Source organism: Malurus melanocephalus, unplaced genomic scaffold (assembly GCF_030028575.1).
Source record: "Malurus melanocephalus ecotype Western Australia unplaced genomic scaffold, MMel_1.1 scaffold_478, whole genome shotgun sequence".
In the NCBI taxonomy this organism is placed as follows: domain Eukaryota; kingdom Metazoa; phylum Chordata; class Aves; order Passeriformes; family Maluridae; genus Malurus; species Malurus melanocephalus.
Genome location: NW_026623710.1, coordinates 272,291 through 291,811, shown reverse-complemented (window position 1 = coordinate 291,811; position 19,521 = coordinate 272,291). Strand labels below are relative to the sequence as shown.

Below are 19,521 nucleotides of genomic sequence, written 5' to 3'. Positions count from 1 at the left end.
TGTTTTTCCCCTCCTTCTGTTCTTTTGTTTTCTTTTGGACAGTGTGACAAATTATGCCGGATTACACGTGTTTTTTCATTTCTTCATTTTACGTATGTGTTTGCACAGARGTGCCTGCATGTGCCTGCATGTTCAGAAATGCTGTTTCCTTCACATCTAAAGTAGATCATTAACTGAAGATTTGCATGCAGTTTCCCCTTCCCATTTATTTCATCAAGATGGGATGACTTTCAGAATCCGCAAAGCAGCATTCTTTTGTGGGACTGGACTGTAACTTTGCCCTGTAATTTCAGGTGAGGTTATGGATTACTCAAGCAAGACTACAGGTCCATATCCAGAGACTCGTCAGATTTCTGGCCTCGGGCTCAGTACACCACAGTATTCCCAAGCGAGAATGGTGTCATCTGTGGGTTCCCAGTTTGGAGYTGGAAGTGTTTTAAGATCATCCAATGGTGTTGTTTATTCTTCAGTAGCGACTCCAATCCCATCCACATTTGCCATCACCACACAACCCGGTTCTATTTTCAGTACAAGTGTCAGAGATTTACCAACTCTCCAAACAATTGACTCAGTGCCCTCTTTATCAACTTTGCAACAGACTCAACCACTCCCAAGATCATACAGTTTCTTGACAACTGTGGCAGCTGAAAAAGATACTGCAACTACTGCCATTGGTATGGAGACAGGATTACCACCCCATACTATAGAAACTATTACCACTGCGCCAACCAGCTTGATACCTGCTTTAACTACAGCATCTGAAGTTTATACAGATGTGATTGATGAGGAGGTTGCCCTTCTCATTGCCCCTGAAGAAGGCAAACAGCAGCAGCTTGATTTGGAGCGGGAACTTCTTGAGCTTGAGAAAATTAAGCAGCAGCGCTTTGCGGAAGAGCTGGAATGGGAACGTCAGGAAATTCAAAGATTTAGGGAACAAGAAAAGTTTATGGTGCAGAAAAAGCTTGAGGAGTTGCAATCCATGAAACATCACCTCTTATTTCAGCAGGAGGAGGAACGGCAAGCTCAGTTTATGATGAGACAAGAAACATTAGCCCAGCAGCAGTTGCAGCTTGAACAATTCCAACAACTTCAACAACAGCTCCACCAACAGTTAGAGGAACAAAAACTTCGTCAAATATATCAGTATGGTTATGACCCTTCAGGAACTGGCTCTCCACAAACTACAACAGATCAAACGCTTCTGGAAGGACAGTATGCAACCACAGAAAATGGCCAGTTTTGGCCCACTGATGACACAACCACTACAGCTTCAGGAGTGCTGGGCATTGAAATTCCWCAAAGCCAAGCATGGTATACAGTTCAGTCTGATGGCATTACCCAATACCTACCCAGATCTGGTATCCTAAGCTCGGTTTCAGAAATGTCTCTTAAGGATATTGATGTCAGAGAGGAGAAGCAATTGAAAAAGAGAAGTTCTATGCCAAAATTACGTGGTCCATATGAGGAGTTTGAGGAGACCCTGGAAGAAGASCCCCGGTGCTTCAAAAAAATAGTGGACAGTGGAGTGCAAACTGATGATGAAGATGGAGCAGAAAGAGGTTACACCAACAGGAGACGGAGAAGTAAGAAGGGTGTTGATACAAGTGTTCAGACAGATGATGAAGATCAAGATGAATGGGATCTTTCCAGCAGATCCAGAAGGAAGCCTCGTGTAGGGAAATACAGTGAGAGCACCACTGAGGCAGACAAAGCTAAACCATTCTCCAAAGTGTCCAGTATTGCGGTTCAGACAGTGGCAGAGATYTCGGTACAAACAGAACCTGTAGGAACAATAAGAACACCTTCAATCAGGGCCCGATGGGATGCTAAGGTTGAAATCATAAAGCATATTTCAGCTCCAGAAAAGACATATAAAGGAGAAAGTCTGGGATGTCAAACAGAGTCAGAGTCAGACACTCAAAGTCCCCAGTATCTGTCAGCTTCATCTCCTCAGAAAGACAAAAAACGTCCAACACCATTAGAGATAGGATACTCAACCCACCTTCGTCCAGACTCCACATTACAGGTAGTCCCTTCCCCACCCAAATCTCCCAAAGTTCTCTATTCACCCATTTCCCCCATTTCACCAAGCAAAGTCATAGAGTCAGCATTTGTACCTTATGAAAAATCCATGACTGATGACATCAGCCCTCAGAAGATGCTGCATGCTGACATGGCCAAGGTTCCTCCATCAAGCCCAAAGGCAAAGATGATGCAACGCTCTATGTCTGATCCTAAGCCCCTGAGTCCCACAGCAGAAGACAGTTCCAGAGCTCAGTTTCAATACACTGAGGGTTTTMKGGTAASAAGTATTTKTTTKYTTCWTTTTTTTTTTTTTTTTGTAATATGCAATTCTACAGCTATCAGTTCAACATGAGGACATACACTCATTTCCARTACTTATGTATGTAGTCTTTTTGCACACCTTGCTGAAAAATCCAGAGGAATATCTGCTGTCCGAAGCAATGGTTATTTTCCTTCACTATTTTTTTCTGGAAATAGAGAAGCCCGTATTACAGTTTTACTAATATTAAGGAAATAACACATGTTCATTTTTCAGAATTTGGATGGCACTTTTGTTTTAAATGGCAATCGATTGCCAGTATAGGGGTTACTGACAATTCTTCAGAAATGTGAAAGCATTTCCTTTCTAATCATACAACACCCAGCTCTTGTGGCACAGCCTATAATGAATTTACCTTGAAATGACTGCATGTGCCTTCTGAGAGGCAGATAACACCAGATATATAATTGCCTYGGTTAGCTGTCCTTTTTGACCCTCATGAGGCTTCTTGGCCATGTGGGATTCTGTGGATAATCTCACGTCCCAGTGTGTACATCTTTTATCTTTCCCRGACCAAAAAGTCTCGTATCAAAAATCCATTTTTAATTTGTTTTGGATAAGGATGATTACCTGGAAGTTATGCAGGTTTTGAGGGCTGTTTCTTATAGGAGTCAGAGAAGGTTGACATCATTGAAGGATCAAAATTCTCATTTCCAGAGTATTTCTTTTCCTTCAGAATTAAGATTTCGTATTTGTGAATCTGATTTTCATTTATGAATAAGAGGAATACGGCAAAAAAAATCTTTATAATATGTTATGTTCTTGACTGTCATTTTATCTGACACCTTTCCCTTCTGCCAGTTGATGGGTCAGTATCTCACTTGTCAGAACTCTSCATGACTTGCCATTCAGGTTCTTCAGCAATATTTATCTTTTATATTCAGTTGTCTGTGAATATGAGTGATTAGTACAGACTGGATGGGATAAAGAGGGTTTGTTCTCTGATAATTTATGGTGGCTTTCAAATGCAGAATTATCTGGTTATACCCTTTAAGGGTCCCACTGTAAGAAGTTCCTGCAGCTTCACATATTTCTGCAGATACTAAATGCTTCCCATGCTGTTACTGCTTGGAAAACAGTCTTTGGGAGTTTGAAGGGAAAGCCATAGTTATGGCAATCCATAYAAACACCAATTCACTAAAGCAGGATAAGCACAATGGGGGAAACTAACACGAGCACTTAAGTTTCATGTAGAGGATTTGGAACAGCATCTYGAAGAACATTGCTCATGGATTGTAAGAAAGTGTTGGATTCTACTTAATAGTGRAGAGTAGGTAAAATATTGTAAACTAAAATATATTTTTAAAAGTATAGTAAAACTATTTCTGAGAAGAAATTATTCAGTTCACTTATTTCACAGATACATGTATATATTTGATAGAAATTGTATCCTTATACAATGGATGATAAATTCTATAAGCAGCTCATTTTTAAAGRCATTTAGAGTTTGAACACATACATTATTCTTTAATCAGACATGAAAACAAAGAGCTTGTCCACCGTTGTTTCTTTTTTTAYGAAAATATTCTTTATGGTTTTGCCTTGAACTCAAGTAGCAACAAGCTATGTGGTTTTCACTAGTGTGCAGACATCAGGCAGMAAATAGCCCATGTCTCAAAGTTTAAATAAATGAGGGGGACATTTTTATGGAAGGTGAGGTGCAAGTAGACAAGCACAAGGAAATTGAAAAACTTCCATGAATATRAAGTGGGCTGCACTAACTTGGCCAGACAATAGAAGATGAGTAAACACTTCAATAAACCTCCCATGACCATCATGGCTGATTTCAGCTTTGATGTTACATTAAGCACTAAGTTTGTTATACTCTCTGATAGAGTTTTGTTAATTATGTGTCTGAGGTCCAGGTAGCTTATTCTGAGGCAGGTACATGAAGTTTAAAGTGAAAAGACACATRGCGAAAGAAAGAGAAAATATTTGCAGTGATCCTTGCATTGTATAATCGACTGACCTCATCAGTATCTGGAAATAGGGACATAAATTGCTTTTGCAATTTATATACCAGTTTCTGTTCTTGATTACTCAGTCCAGTTATGCTATGAAGAAGAGTTTTGCAGTACAAGATCTAAATGGTCTAGTTTCCACAAGATTTACATTTTCCCTACAACATGTCCATTTGTTTAAGCTGTGAATTTAGGACTGTATCTTCTTAAAGCACAGGAAAAACTGGACAGCGATTTCTTCTTCTGTACATTTTATCACATTCAAAAGTTCTCTGAAAACATACATGCAGTGTCATTGTTGGCAAAGTGCAAACCTTCCTGGCATTTTTTCAATTGTACATCTTTGTTGTTACAGCCACATGGTGTTATAGTTAAGTTTATATACAGGATGACTTTTGGTATCCTTCTAAGTATGAAAGTAAGATAGCTCCTTAACTTTAAAATATTTTTGTCACTGGAACTGTTTTTTTTATTAATTCTGTGTATGTACCATGCCCACAGCAGCTAAAGCCTTTGTCAATTCCCTTTGTACACTTTTGTGCCCCCTGACCGGTGAGTTCCTAATTTCCTCATTATGGAAAGGTAGAAGTGGTCAGTATGTCATTCAAAAGAGTGAAATTCATCACAGAAAAACTTACAAAACCGCTCAGTCTGGAAAAGAGAATTTACTAGAGCTGAACATAAAATAATAAAATGAAAAGAAAGATTGAACTTTCACTACCTTAGGGAAATGGAATGTGTATATGAATATTTTTTTGCATGGGTGAATATCCCATCACTTTTTTAATAGTTCATGAATCAGGGTTATGTCTTTGTCTGCATTCATAAACACTGCAGGTGGAAAGGGTGCTCATGTGCTCATGTATATGATTCACAGCCTTTTTTTCATGGTGGTTGAGACAAAAATATGATCCTTTCACGATTGGTRGGACTAAAAGGGCAAGAATAAAATTGATCTCATTCTAAGATTTACAATGAAATGATACCTTGTCCTTCAGACAGTGCCCTTTCATCATTCATGCATTTCTTCTAATGGAAAATAGATTTTTACAACATTTCAGGGAAAGAAATTACGGTGACTATAACTAAGATGATTAAATTATCTCTCTATGTCTTAGAACCTTTTGCCTTAGAACCCAGTGCTTTAAATATAATTTTCTTGTTTAATGCATCTTGTATAGGAAATTATTGCAATGTTTTAATCTAATCTAGTATAAGTGAAAGACTGAAAAGTAACCTAGTAGCTAATCACAAAATTTTAARAGATCCAGATAACATTTCTTTCAGTGGTGGCACATTTAATTTTCAGATAACGAGTTATGTGTTTACATCACATTTTCACTTGCTTCTCTGTCATAGTCATTGTCTCTATGAACATTTGAATGAACATAGATGGTGGCTGCCTGTTCCTGCAAAGTATTTCTTGCCACTGTTCCCTTTTGTAATTCTTATGTGCTGTACATTTCTGTGATACATGTTAGTAATCAAGCATAGCTAAGTCAACAAAAAATTAGGAATTGCCACTTGTCAGCTAGTCACCAAAAAAAGTTGTAAAAACCATCCATTGGAATTGACATTTTGCAAAGATACCACATCTTGCTATTTTCTGAACTTTGTGTCTCTTGGGCTCCCTGTGGCAATGAGCTCCCCAGCACTGATTTTATTAGACTGTGCAGTAGTCCAGTATGGTAGGATTCCACAGAGTGAATAGGTGTGGTTTCCATGAGAGGACCAGGAGCTGTCAGTAGAGTCTGGAAGTGAAGAATTGAAATTCATCYATTCAGCATCAACAAAAAAATTGTGAGTACGTGTCAAGAATAATAAAGAAATAGCTTTGCACCAGTGAAGCACAGAATCAAGTCCCATGCCTGTCRCAGTTGTCTTTGGCACTTGTACACATTGCATATGTGTAATCAAAGATGGAAGTTGTCTTCCTTTTGCCTTTGGATGCAAAATGCCTGCTCAGCTAAATTGAGGCAAATTGCAGCAGATCTTGCACATGACCTGTCACACACATAAAACATCTACAGCTGAGCAGTGCACAGACTCAGCAGAAGTGTTTGTATTCATGAAACTAATGCAAAGACACATCTGTCAACAGCTTGTCAGCTTTAGGGTAGAAACTGTACATTTAAGCTTTAACACTTAGACTAAATCCTATCAATATGTTTATTAAGAGAGACTTTTCTTGACATTTTTATCTGATGTGGTTTGCCATACTTGTAAGGCAAAATTAAATCAAATCTTCATAATGCAGTAAAAAATAAAAAAGGTAATTATTTCAAGAAAAATCCCCCCAAACGTGTCTTTATTTAGGTAAGAAATGCAAGATTTCTTTTATTGCTATATTAAGAGCAGAATTACAGATTTTCAGAGAGGATTTTTTTTTTACATGACTTTATTAACACACTATTGTGTATCTTCTACTGTATTCTGAAGTTTTCGACTTTAGAAGACTTCATGATTTCACAGAMTTGTAGAATGGTTTGAGTTGGTAGGGATTTAAAATTTCATCTAGTTCCAACTCTGCCAYAGTCAGGGACACTTTTYACTATTCCAGGTTGYTTCAATYCCCATCCCACCCAGCCTTGAACATTTCCAGTGATGGAGCATCCACARCTKACCTTGGCAGTGTCAGATGGGCTRTACATCTGAGCACAGAAAAGGGAAAACGAGGTAGTTGTTCCCAGTAAACCAAATCCTTCCATAKATCATATCCATGATGTTTGGCTTGTTTATTCAGGACTGAGCTGATCACCAGGCTTGTAGTTGAGCAAGGAAGGTTTTCCCTGGATAATGAATAGTGAGAAAAAAGTAGGCATAATTACCTGCTTTGAAGGGGATATTTCTGTTTGCTTACCTTCCTCAGAAGCAGGGAGTAGGTTCATTTCTTAATGTCATTCCAGATTGTCAGGTAACATAATTCTTCTACCATTTGGAGCACAAGACAAAGGTGTTTCCCTTGGTTTCTTGTTATCTGAGCTTTATTCCAGCTAAAAGGAGTTGGTACTTTGTTATAATCTTTATAGTTACTGTAAAATATTCACCAGTGAGTTTTGGTCTGAGACATAGGTGGTCACATGGTTATACTGCAAAAGGCTTAATTCAGTGAATTTAATTTTCCATTTTAGTTCCATGATTCAGCCCAGAAAATGGAAATAACATTTTCATTTCTGTTAAAAGTATATTTCCATATAAAGGAATTACCTTTGCAGAAAGAGCTACTATTTGGGTTTCAATACAGATGGGTGTTGAGTGAGGAACCATCTCTGGTACTATCTAAATTTAAAATGTAAAGTTTCTTTTTTTAATTTTGCTTCTAAGTGATATCTCTGTGCTGTGATTTAGTGAAAATTCTGCAGAGACTGGTGGGAACTGGTCCTTCATTTTGAAGGTGCATGAACCAGTMCTAAAGAATGATCTGGGAGCAGGTTTATTTGCATAATTCATATGATTTCCATGGAGTTTGTGAGCTGCACATGTCACATGTGTGACAGGGTGTTAATACATATAGCAGTTTAAGTCACCAGGCCTGAATAATGCTCGTTATTTGCTTAAGGACAAGAAATCTTATTTTAAGATTGAATTCAGSCCAGAAATCCAGAGAAGATGTAAATGCTCCCCCCAAGTTCCTTTAGTGCTTCAGCGTTGTCATATGCTTATTTTGTGTGCTTCAAGCAAATTGTCTGGGAACTGAGTTGAAAAGGTAATCTCACTCACATCTAAAAACAATTCTCAACAATCTTATCCCTGTGTAAATAATAAAATAGGACTTATCTATATTTTCCTTTAACCATGTGGTTGCAGCTAGATTTAAGATTTTTTTTTTTTCCACTAGTGGTCTGAATTATTTATAATTTAGAGTTTTATTAACATTTCAAGCTACTGCTTCTTGTGAAGTATTTGGAATCCTTTGGAAATAGCATTTATTGACTCAATCAGGCATCTTTTTTCCATGTCACATCTCCCAAAAAGGCAGAATATCCCACAATTGGGCAACATATGTGAACATTATTTTCTAAAACATATTTAACTTGGTCAGACTTTTCTGCCTGATACTTTTATATTATCTGGGTTTACACCTTCTCTATTCAACCAAGGGACATTGATCCATAATGGAAAAATATTATAGTGTTCACTCTTTTWCCTTAACAATCTTTCATAAAACATGAGATGTATCGCAAAGTTGACAAAGAACCTTGGTCTTATGTCACTTCTCAGCTTATCCATCTTCCTCTTAAGTCAKCTCTCAAACAGATATTAAGGAAACCATCCCTGGCCACAAATTCCTTCCCTCAATCTTTTATCTTCCAGAAAGATAAAAATCGAGGTACAGTAACATCTTTGCATTAGTTTCTGGTTAATTTGATTACCATGSTTATTGGAGTATTTGGTGTGGAAAGAGGTAAATACCATGTTCCTTGTTTAAAAGCAATAAATACAGGGTATAAATCTGTACAGTGCAACCAAGCAGGAGGAGAACAGAGTGGCACATACCCATGAGCAAATTTTGGCCTAYTTCAGCTCTGTTTTGCTTCAGATATTCATCTCCTCTCAAACCACTGATTACTGTAGTTAGTGTGAATAGGAGGGTAAAAGGTCTACAAGTGTAATTGTCTAACTGAAATAAAAAAAATTAATTTCTTTCACATGTTCTGATGATAATTCTGGCTCCCTGCATTTTATTCTGTCTACAATTTTATGAACATCTTTGATGTTCTGAAAGCTATTCTGAGAAAATGAATGTCCATTCTCCAAAAGGAGAGGAAGAACAATGTCTATATAACCTTTATTAGAAAGAAGGCGCTATCTGTGCTTTACCAGCAAGTTGCTTGCTGCAGTAAAAACTGAACAATAGATTGAATTAGCTGATGTAATTTATCTGCAAGTATTGTTGTCCAAAAGGAGACAGTCATTTGTTTGGGCTGGTTTTCCCTACTGGGATTTGAGCCTGTTTGTGATACATTTAGAACAGAGCTTCCTACTGAGTTTTCTCCCGAGGAAGGCTAATTTGTGAAACCTCCCAGCAAACTGTAGCAAAGTTCACTAACTAGAGAGAATCAGTTTGTTCCCCTCAAAGTGCTCCATCTCATGACAAAATGTAGGCCTTAATTCCAGCACTTTCCCCCCATCATGTTATTAAAATACTTTTAAGTTCCAAAATGTTGTTTTGATCAGCCAAATGTGATTAAATGTTTCTTGACAGTGATCCAAGACTGGTAAAACACCATGATAACTCATAAGACCTATATGAAGACTGCTAGAAAAAAAAACCCAAAACCATGGTACATCCAAAAATTGTTATCAGATATAATTAAATACATTAAATTATATACAAAATATTCAGAGCTCTAAAAAATGGTTTTTATACCACTTCATTGTSCACAGTGAAAATGGTTATGCTTCCTCTGCATATGAGGCCTCTGGACTCCTTTAACCCACATTATTACACTGAAAATKTTCTGATTTTTTGGTTTTGGATTGCTTGTTTTTGGAAAAAGTTCAGGGWATGCCAGTATTGAGATAATTATTCTGAGCAATTAATTCCTTACAATTTAAAGGTTCTGTCTTCATTAAATTCTGGTGCCTGGCCATACTTTCTACAGGGATATATTTATCCCTAATTTATTTTTAGCGTATGAGATACTGAAAATTTCAAACCTCTACATTATTGCCTTAGGAAAAATGTGAAGAATATTTGCAGAGCTAGATATACCCCATATAATTGTCCCAAAATGTAAAAATAATGAAAGCATGATGTGAAGGTAGCCCAGGAATCTTTGACCTAGATGTGTGTGTGTTTGTAATACGCATCACAACATTATTAGCTTGATATCTTATATACCAGAGCTCTGAAGGTTTAATTCTTATTGGTAGAAATCTGTCTAGACCAGATTCTCTTGTGCTATCAGTGTTTCAAAGTGCAATGTGGGCTAATAACATCTAACAGTTTGGGGTTTTGTTTATTTATTTGTTTTTAAATTAATAAAGCTTGCCAGTGTTAGAATTTACTTTGATTCTGATCCTCAAAATCCTTTTAATCAGGCATTGCTTTTCTGAGACAGTGATTTCATATTAAAAAATAATTTTTAAGGTACACATATGGTTTTGCATATTATTGCTGCCAGATCAAATTTTATTATGAAATATTAAGAAAAATGGTCCCTTCTACTGAAATTCTTTGCATTCCTATGCCAACACAACATTGTTGCTAAGCTAATTTTTTTCAATAGWGATTTTTAAATGGAAGTTTTCTTTCCATTTCCCAGCTGGAAGTGAATATCTTAGGTCAAAATGGTCACTGTCAAACTCGAAAGCAGTGTTAAGTGGATCAAACAAGGGCTTTCCTAGGCTTAACTCTTTAATAATTCAATTGCAATTTAAATGTATGAAAAAATGACTCATGTAACATTTTTTAGATCAACATAGGAAGCACAATTACTCTGGAAAGCAGAAATACAATTCAGAGTGGTGTCCCAAAATTTCAATATTGATACAGACACTACAGGTACAGAAGAGAAAAAGAAAAAACCCAAAACAAAAACCCCAGAAATATCACTGATTAGGCAATGGCAGTAGAGGAAATGTTCCAGTGTAGTAGCAAAAGTTCAGATTTAATATGACTTAAAAATATCAAGTGCTTGCATGAAAGGTCATGGTGTTTTGGGAAATACTGACAAACTTGTGCCTGTGTAGGATACCTTTTGCAATTCCACCCTGCTCAGGGTTATTTCTAAGAGAAATAGAAGATTTAAATAACATTGGTTTAAAGTCTGAGGGATCTGCCTGTATTTATCTAGAAAGAAGACCAAAGCTGAACAAGATAAGTCTTTCACTGTGTCAAGCATTATTTTAAATAGGACAAATATTAACCGCTCTTCACATGCAGTGGAGGCACAGGATGTATTATCTMAATCTGTGGCCTGAGATAKTTAGTAGATATGAACTTTATAACTRCTAAAGCACAGATGTCTTTAMATTGATATATTTTAGTGAAACTGTTTTATGTCTCAATACTGGGAATAACATAAAGGGGTAGATAGTCTACATGACTGATTTCCTCTCCAAGCCAAAAATATCTTGAGCCCTGTGAGTAACAGACGTTTAAAAACTGAATTCTAAAATTAAATACAACTTTCTTTAGTATTCATGGCTCTTTTTACACAGTGTCATGCACATCTTTGCTGTTGATTTGCATCAATATAGCATTTGCTGCAGACTGCTGAGTAAACAAGCCACTCAGATATATAGGGTCCTTTCTATAATATAAGTGACTGCAGTGATGCAGTCTTCATTTGAAAGATAGGAAGCTGAGACAGAGTTAATAAATCCATAATCAAATAGCCTCAATATCCCTTGCCTTGTGTTTTATATCCTTTGGCTGAAGAGGCATTTTCTCCCTGTTTTACTTTCCCCTTTTCTCTTCAGAAGCCTGGAAGTCTGTTCTTTTCCTTGGCTGAAACAACACAGTTTTACCTTGTTAAAGTATGGAGGATTGGAAAGAACATGTTTAATATTAGATATTGGCATAAATATATAAATATCCCACCTGATCTGGTCACTGCCTATTTCTGTTATAATCTGCAGGCAGAAGTATTCCAAGGGAACAGTAGTTAATCCATTTATTTGATGGTGTTACTTTATATTATGATTAATGCCACTCATTTCTCAAATGACTACCATAAGGTTCCAGATGACTGAGACTGCTTTTGGTCCCATGATCACTCAAAAAGCTTGTCTTCCAAGCCTTCTGTGTTCTTATTTCCTGGTTTGTTTTTGTTTTTTTTGTTGGTTTTTTTTCCTCTCAAAACTGGATTTCTTAATTATGTATTAGTTTCCTTTTATCAATTCTGCACAGCAAAAGTTATGATTCAGTTAAAGTTAGGCTTGTAAATTGTTTTCGAGGTTCTAGATTAAAGAAAATATTTTTAAAAAAATTAAAATTAATTTAATTTACTGAAACATCATCACAAAAATATCTTTTCACTRTTTTCTGGTCTCTCCAGCATGCTTTTAAAATGAACGGCTGCTGACAGGTAGGCATCATAGTGCAGATAAAGTTCTTATTTATAGGACAAGATTGGCTCTGCTCACACCAATTCAGACTTTCAAAAACTATCCTGTCAATAGTCCTCAAATCTCACTTGGAGAAAGTGAGTTTTTTGTGCTTTTTGCTTATATTCTCAGTACAATTTCTCAAAAAAATTTCCAGTTTTGTTACTAAGAGAGAGCTGAACACTGGTAAACTCAAAAGAGTGATTTACCTGCTGCAGTGTTCAGCTCAGGGAGCTGAATCCATAATGGCTTGGTAAGAGCTTGCAGTCCCTGCATTTAGAATGAAGATATGAGACAGGAACCAACAGTAGCCAATTTGATTAGTGCTGCACTGCTTAAGTGAACTCTGTAAAAACTCCAAATACAGGGGTAAGTCTGTCACAAATTATGTCTTAGACATCTCTGTGAAATTTTGATGCAGAGCCTGAAATTTCTCCCTTGGTGTGAGACTGCAGAGGAAGCCTGCCTTTTGGCTCTCCTTCAGAACTTGCATTTTGTACATCATGAATTCGGGTCTCAGATCAATTTCTGTTCACATTCTCCATCTGTCCATATCTTCCTTCTAATCTCCTTGCTAAACCCTACTTSTCTTTCCCAGATGGTCTTTCTCTGATGCTCTCTCTCTCATCCAATCGAAGTGATTCCAGTCAAAATACAGCTTTGATTATCTCACCTTACTCACTTTGCAAGCTGTTGGCTGATGCCAAATCCAGTTCAAGCTTCAAGTGTGYCGGTGCTCTTACACTGCCTGGCCAGACCTTTCCTGGGGTGTTATGGCCAAGCAGGCTAAATGGGCCAGCCATTAGCTAAGAGTGAAGGCAGGGTTTGAATTTTAATAACTAGTAGGGAGGAAGGTCTGAAGGAGGATTTTATGCTGAGGATTTCTTTAGTGTGTGTGTAGGATGAGAAGTTTAACAGGGTTGATTGATGAGAAGTTTAACAGGGTTGATTTCTCCAAATCTGATAACTCCTTGATTTAGACAGTCAGCAGTTGCCAGAGGTGAAAAGACAGTCAGGAAGTGTGGTGGATGGAGTGAATCAGAATGAGTGTAACCCACGTCAAATTTAGGTTTAGTGTAGGGAGGATTAATTTGAGACTGAGTGTTTATTTTCAACTGCAGTATGGCATTATTAAAACACACTGACATAGGACTCAGGAAGTCATAAGGTAGTTTGGAATATTTAATATTTACTTCATTAGTTTCTGGAATACATTTTCTGTAACCTCTTTCATAGCTGTTTTTTGCTATATATATATAATGTAAGAAGGCAATAGCAAAATAAAATTATGCTCCTTGACTGAGCTGATATTAGAAGCAATGGTTGTTTTATCAGGTGTGTTACCATTTGGGTTAATCACTTATATAATATTGATGTTCCTTTTATGATTCCTAAGTTATGACCAACAGTAGAAATATCATAGTCTTCTAGGAAGAATGGAATGGAATCAGTGAGTTTCTTCTTTGCCCATTTGATCAGGCACACTGTAGTATAGAGGATTTTATTGTAATGTTTCCAAATATTTCTTTAGACAGTAAAAGTGATCTTTGTGTCAGTGGTAGTGTAGSCTGCTCTGAATTCTTATTTTCTTACAGCCTGTGTGACTGTGGCTTGTCTGAGGAATGATAACCCAGGCAGAGGAACACATTTTATCTCTTTTCTTCCTATTTCTTCATCATTTAGCCCAAAAACTCACCAAGGAAAACAAGAAGCTTTGACATTGAAGTAGTATTTTTGACATATGTACACACACACAAACATACATACAATCATACATATCTATAAAATAGCAAATGGCTTTTTTGGAGGGTATTTTGTACACATGATTTGTATTTTTATCTCAGAGACTCTGARTTATAGAACATCAAAGCTTCATTAAATTAAAATAAATTCTGCAGTCTCTAGTTTTTCAGTCCTTCCACAGCATCTTGGCACTATACACATCAGGAGGTTGGTGCCTGTATTATGTTTTGAAAACATTGCCTATCTAAACTCCTCAGTCATCATGGATCACCAAAAAATCAGATTGGAAAGGTGTTGTGGAGGTGCAGTCCCATTTTGACCTCAAAGAGGGCTTACTTCGAAGTTAGATCAGATGTCTAGGAGGACTTGCCAAGCTGAATTTTGAAAATCTCCAAGGATGGAGATTTTGCTGCCTCTCTGTGCATTCTGTTCTGAGAATTCACTGCTGTCATCACTTCCCTTGTGCAGTTTGTGCCTTTTGTCTCCCATTGTGCATCCCTTAGGAGTGTCTGACTGTCTTTTCAGTACTGCTTCRTTTGAGGTTTGAAGAGAGCAATTAGGACTTTTTCCAAGTTCACCTCCCTTAATCTCTTTTCTTTGAACAGACACTCTTCCTCAAGCCCTGACCATCTTACTGGGCCTACACTGGGCTCTCTAAATGACATTTTTAATACTTTGTGTGAGTATAAACAGGGTGGGAAGAGTATGGAAACTCTGCCATCCGAGTCCTGCATTGTTGTTCTCATCAACTCGAGTGCAGATGCACTGGAACTGCTGTGCTGCTTCACTTCAGAAGCAAATTACATTTCCTCAAGCACTTCCTCTGCAACTTTATAAAGAATTACACAGTACAGTTCAGGAGACACTAGTCTATGTCCCCCATTAAGCTCTCAAACCCTCTAATTAGGTTAAAGTAATTTGGGAAATCTCTATGCTTGGCGTTTGAGTTGGGTTGTTTGGTTTTTTTTTGGGTTTTATTTTTTTGTTTGTTTGTTTTTTGTATGTTTGTTTTGATTTTGGTTTTTGATTTTTTTTCTGCTAGAACCTCCACCATTTTCTTCCACCTTTTTTTAATACATATAAGTTTCAAGAAATCATCCTTTCATAATAAAAACTAGTATTTGCTTGTGCATATGTATTGCATAGTTGATATATAAATTCAGAGATACTAGTATTTGTCATCACTATAGAGAGGAAGTCTTTAATGAATATATTCTACATTCTTAACACATAGATTAGAAAAGGTCTCTTTCATTCCTATGTTATGGGTAACTAGACTTGGAAAAAAAGTTCCCAAAAATCCAGTGATAGTATTCTGTAAAACATCTCTCTGAAAGGCCTTCTTCAAAATATAATACATGAAAATATTTCTATGATTTTATAAAAATATAATAAGAAGCTACAATYGAAGGATAAGTGATGGAGCACTGCCAAAACACTTGTAAGTTATATCAGCATCCCAAATTTTAGTTGGCTCTTATTAATGCATTTTTGTTTCRGAATTTCTTAGAACATGACTTTTACAATCTCAATATTGTAATATTTTGCTCTATTTGGGAAGATTTAAACAATATATATTATACAGCATTGCTGCTGAACTTTTTGTCATCTGTTATGATGAATCTACTATGRTCTTCAGATCTGAGTATTTCCATTCACTTTTGAAATCTTAGAGGCTTGTGCTTGTGCTGTAAAATCACTAATCTGATAGCTCACATAAAACTCTCTGAGGTTTATGATACACTCTTAATTCAGTCAGTGTGGATCATGCCATTAGATTATTTTTTTTTGTTTGAATTGGTTATTCCACTATTTCAAATATGACTTTTTTGCACTTTCTTTAAAACAAAATTTCTCAGTTCTGATTATTACAAAAAAAAAAAATGAACCCCTAACTTGACAGATTGTGGGGAACAGGAAGGAAGACTAAWTAAATGATTGAAATAATAATGCTGGAAAATTCCTAGTAGAAAGTAATCTTTAAATCTGAATTTGTATTGGAGAAGTCCAAAGTTTGCACAGGAAAAAAGAAAGGAGTTTTGTATGTAGAGAAAAAAAAAATACAGTGATAGTTTTTCAGTTGCCTATGGAGAGAAATGAAAAATAAGGTCCTGGTCACTCTCAACCTGAAAAATCAGACAAGCATGGATTGTTTTTTTTCTCTACTTCTCATTCCAACTGGGAATACATTAAAAAGTAAAAAAAAATCAAAAAGCAAAAAAAAAAAAAAAAAAAAAAAAAAAAAAAAAAAAAAAAAAAAACCAAAAAAACCCACAAAACCAAAAAAATGGATCATTTTTATTAATGGAGGAGGATTTTCAGCTGTCTGTCTTTTTCTGGAAGTATTGACAGTACAGTCAATAAAGTAAATGGTGAAATGGGGGAAAGTGACAGATGGTGATAACCAGCTCCATTTGCTTCAAACCCAGAAGGAGTTCAATATATAGAACAACTCTAAATGTGTGCATTGAGCTGGAGATATCAATAGAATAGCTGAGACTCTGGAAGTCTCACTTTYGCATCAAATTTGTGATGCTGGTTTTAGTAATTTTTGGTGTGTATCATAACGATGTTGATATATTACACAGACATTGGGATTAGGTAATAAATTAAGAAATAAGGTGAAACAAGAAAAATTACTTGCTCACAAAGAGTAGAAATTTGAAGTAAAATATTTAACTTTATTGTCCTAAACATCTGGTAATTTTATAATGGGGAGAAGCACATAAATGCTTTCAAATATTGCTGTGTATTTCTGATCCTTTTTTCTGAAAATCTTTGTCATCAGTTGTGAGTTTTCTGCTGAAAGTATAGGATTACTAATAATTTAGTATTAAACTTCAAAGCATTTTAAAAGARATATGTTAGAAATAAATTTTCTGCAGTTCAAAATATTCAACATTTAAACATAGTTTGGAAATTTAGTGGTCAACTGAGAGTAACCACATTGAAATCTGTTCTTTATAATTTCTCAGCTGGTCATACAAAAAAAGAATTAATAGATTTAGAACAAGTTGAAGGTTTTCAAGTTTGGTTTATTCACATGCAGTTCAACAACTGGAAATTAGTTTCATGAGGATAGAATCTGCAACAAAATTTCCTATCAAAATCCATCTAATTCAACCTTTCCTCCATGGCATTGACTAAGTCATATATTTTCAGTAAAAAATGAGATGCTCAACTGATACAAAGTGAGTTAATGTTTTCCAGGAAAAGATCAGAGTAGATAAAGAAAAATGTTTCATCAGGGATTCAATACTTGGTGTTTATGTGCAAAATGATGTTCAAAGAATGCAGTAAGGAATTGCACAGTAACACACAGAGCTCACAGATAATGCATTCTGAGGTAAATGCCATCAGTGACTCACCATTTGAGATAATCTTCATCACTATTCAGCAGCCTGGTTCCTGGCTGCCATAAGTACAGCAAGGTACTAGAATGATTGCTGTGTCTTCAGGAGAGGGATCTAAAAATTAAATTATTTTATATTTCCTGATGAAATACAAGCAGCTGGTGCTGCAAGTTTTATGAGTTCTGTAATGTTTATAGAAAGGCTCTTTTGTTTATAGTCTTATCAAAGACCTATGAACATAAATACGAAAATGAAGTAAAACCATTTAGGTACTTGACTTGATGACTTAGAAATTATGTAACAGCGATGCTCATCATGGAAGATGACTTAATGTTCACTATCCTAGTCTGTCCAAGGCTCTAAAATCAGTGCAYGATTGATGGTAAACAATAACTTTTTGTCAGTCTTAACTCAGAGGCAAATAAATACATGGATAACAAAGCTGAGACCTTTTAAACTTTTTGCAGGATCAAAACATTTTGGCTAAGAAATTGCCRAAAGTGCTTTGTTCTAATAATAGACAATATTTATACTTAAAATAATACCAAATTAATACCAAAATTATTCACAATTTACGAAATAGAAATAATTTTATTGAGTTTCTCATTYAGATCTAGATGCTCCTAAACATGAATAATTTTAGGATGTCCAGAAAATCAGATTTGACTTGAAATTAGACAAATTGAAACAAAATCTATGCACCCATTGATTTTATGTGGGTGAMCTAATGACCAAAACTGTTCCTCTGCATCATAWGCTAACATCCAGGTATTYAGTATTTCAAATAGGCATTCCTCATCTCTATAGTGCTATTAAACAAACCATTATGGCCTGTTACTGGATGGTGACTTTCAGAATTCAACTCTTTAAAGTTTGTGCTTCTTGTCTTTCCATCCTTTGACTTGCTGTAGTTGAAAAGTCAAGACCTCTTTCCCCAGAGGTTCTTACCTTGGGGGTAAAGGAGTGCATCCCCACCTGAATTTTACAAACCTAGCTAAAGCTCTCAGTGGTAGCACTGTGCAGTGAATGTTTAGAAGAGCCATTTTCATATTTACCCATTTTTCCTTGTTTTCCAACTAAATAATAACTAGTAAGTGCTCTTGTCTTGTTTATCCTGATACTCTACAACCCTCACTTGTTTTTCTTTGTGTAATACGGTTTCCTTAAACTTTTATTGTGTTGGGGATCTGTGTCTCCAAAAACGTTTCCTTCTGATGTCCTCACCAGCTAAAAGACATTGGTTKCTTCTGCTTTTTTCAGTCTTTGGGAGCACATCTCTGACAAATCACACCCAACAGTTTTTCTTTCAACCCYCCCATACAGTGATTTCTTATCTGTAAGGGGATCTATCATCACACTGTACCTTAGGCTGCTMTAGGTCACAGTGAACATCAGATTGTTTGAGACTTCAGAGCAATCATTTGACCTTTTGTTAACATCTCTGGACCCCCCAAAAAATAAATGACATGAATTCACTGATACTTTGTGAAGATAAGATGTCAATAATATTTTCAGTAGCCATTAGTTTTGGATGTTTTGGACTAAATTTTCAGCYCTTCCTCTTCCACTGGTCTAGAATGTGCATTTGGATAATTTCATACCTTTCAGGGTTTCATTAATTTTCTYTTCTTTGTAAACTCCTAGAAATTTTAAAACAGTGAATAAAACACATAAAAACAATGGAGAAGAGAACCAATCCAAATCTGTGATCGTCTTGTGAACATATTTTACTGATTGTTTCCCCTGTTTCTGTAGTAAGATTCGCTGTACATTGCATGTTTAGGTGATCAGTATAATGCATATAACCAAGTAGAGCTACTTTTTACCTGGATTTTTTTTGACCTATGGCAACAGTGGACAAAGAATGGTTTGGAATAAGGATAATGAAATATCTGAAAATAAGGAGGAAGGAAAGAACCTTTTTCCTTTTGTATCTGCAGTGAATATATATCCTAGATTCCAGACCAACCATAAGAATTTTAATTTTGATTTCATGTTTTGAAACCACTGTTGTTGATTTAAATTCTGATTCTCCTTTTTTTTTTTTTTTTTTTTTTTTTTTTTT

At 35.9% G+C, this 19,521-nt stretch overlaps 1 protein-coding gene across 1 annotated transcript in view; it reads left to right on the top strand.

The window, feature by feature from the left end:
* Positions 1 to 19,521, top strand: part of PCLO (piccolo presynaptic cytomatrix protein) — a 316,269-nt gene that overhangs the window by 150,063 nt on the left and 146,685 nt on the right. Inside the window, exon 6 of the mRNA XM_057380904.1 lies at positions 294 to 2,302. Within this exon, the coding sequence (XP_057236887.1) occupies positions 294 to 2,302 (2,009 nt within the window). The remainder of the gene's footprint in view (positions 1 to 293; positions 2,303 to 19,521) is intronic.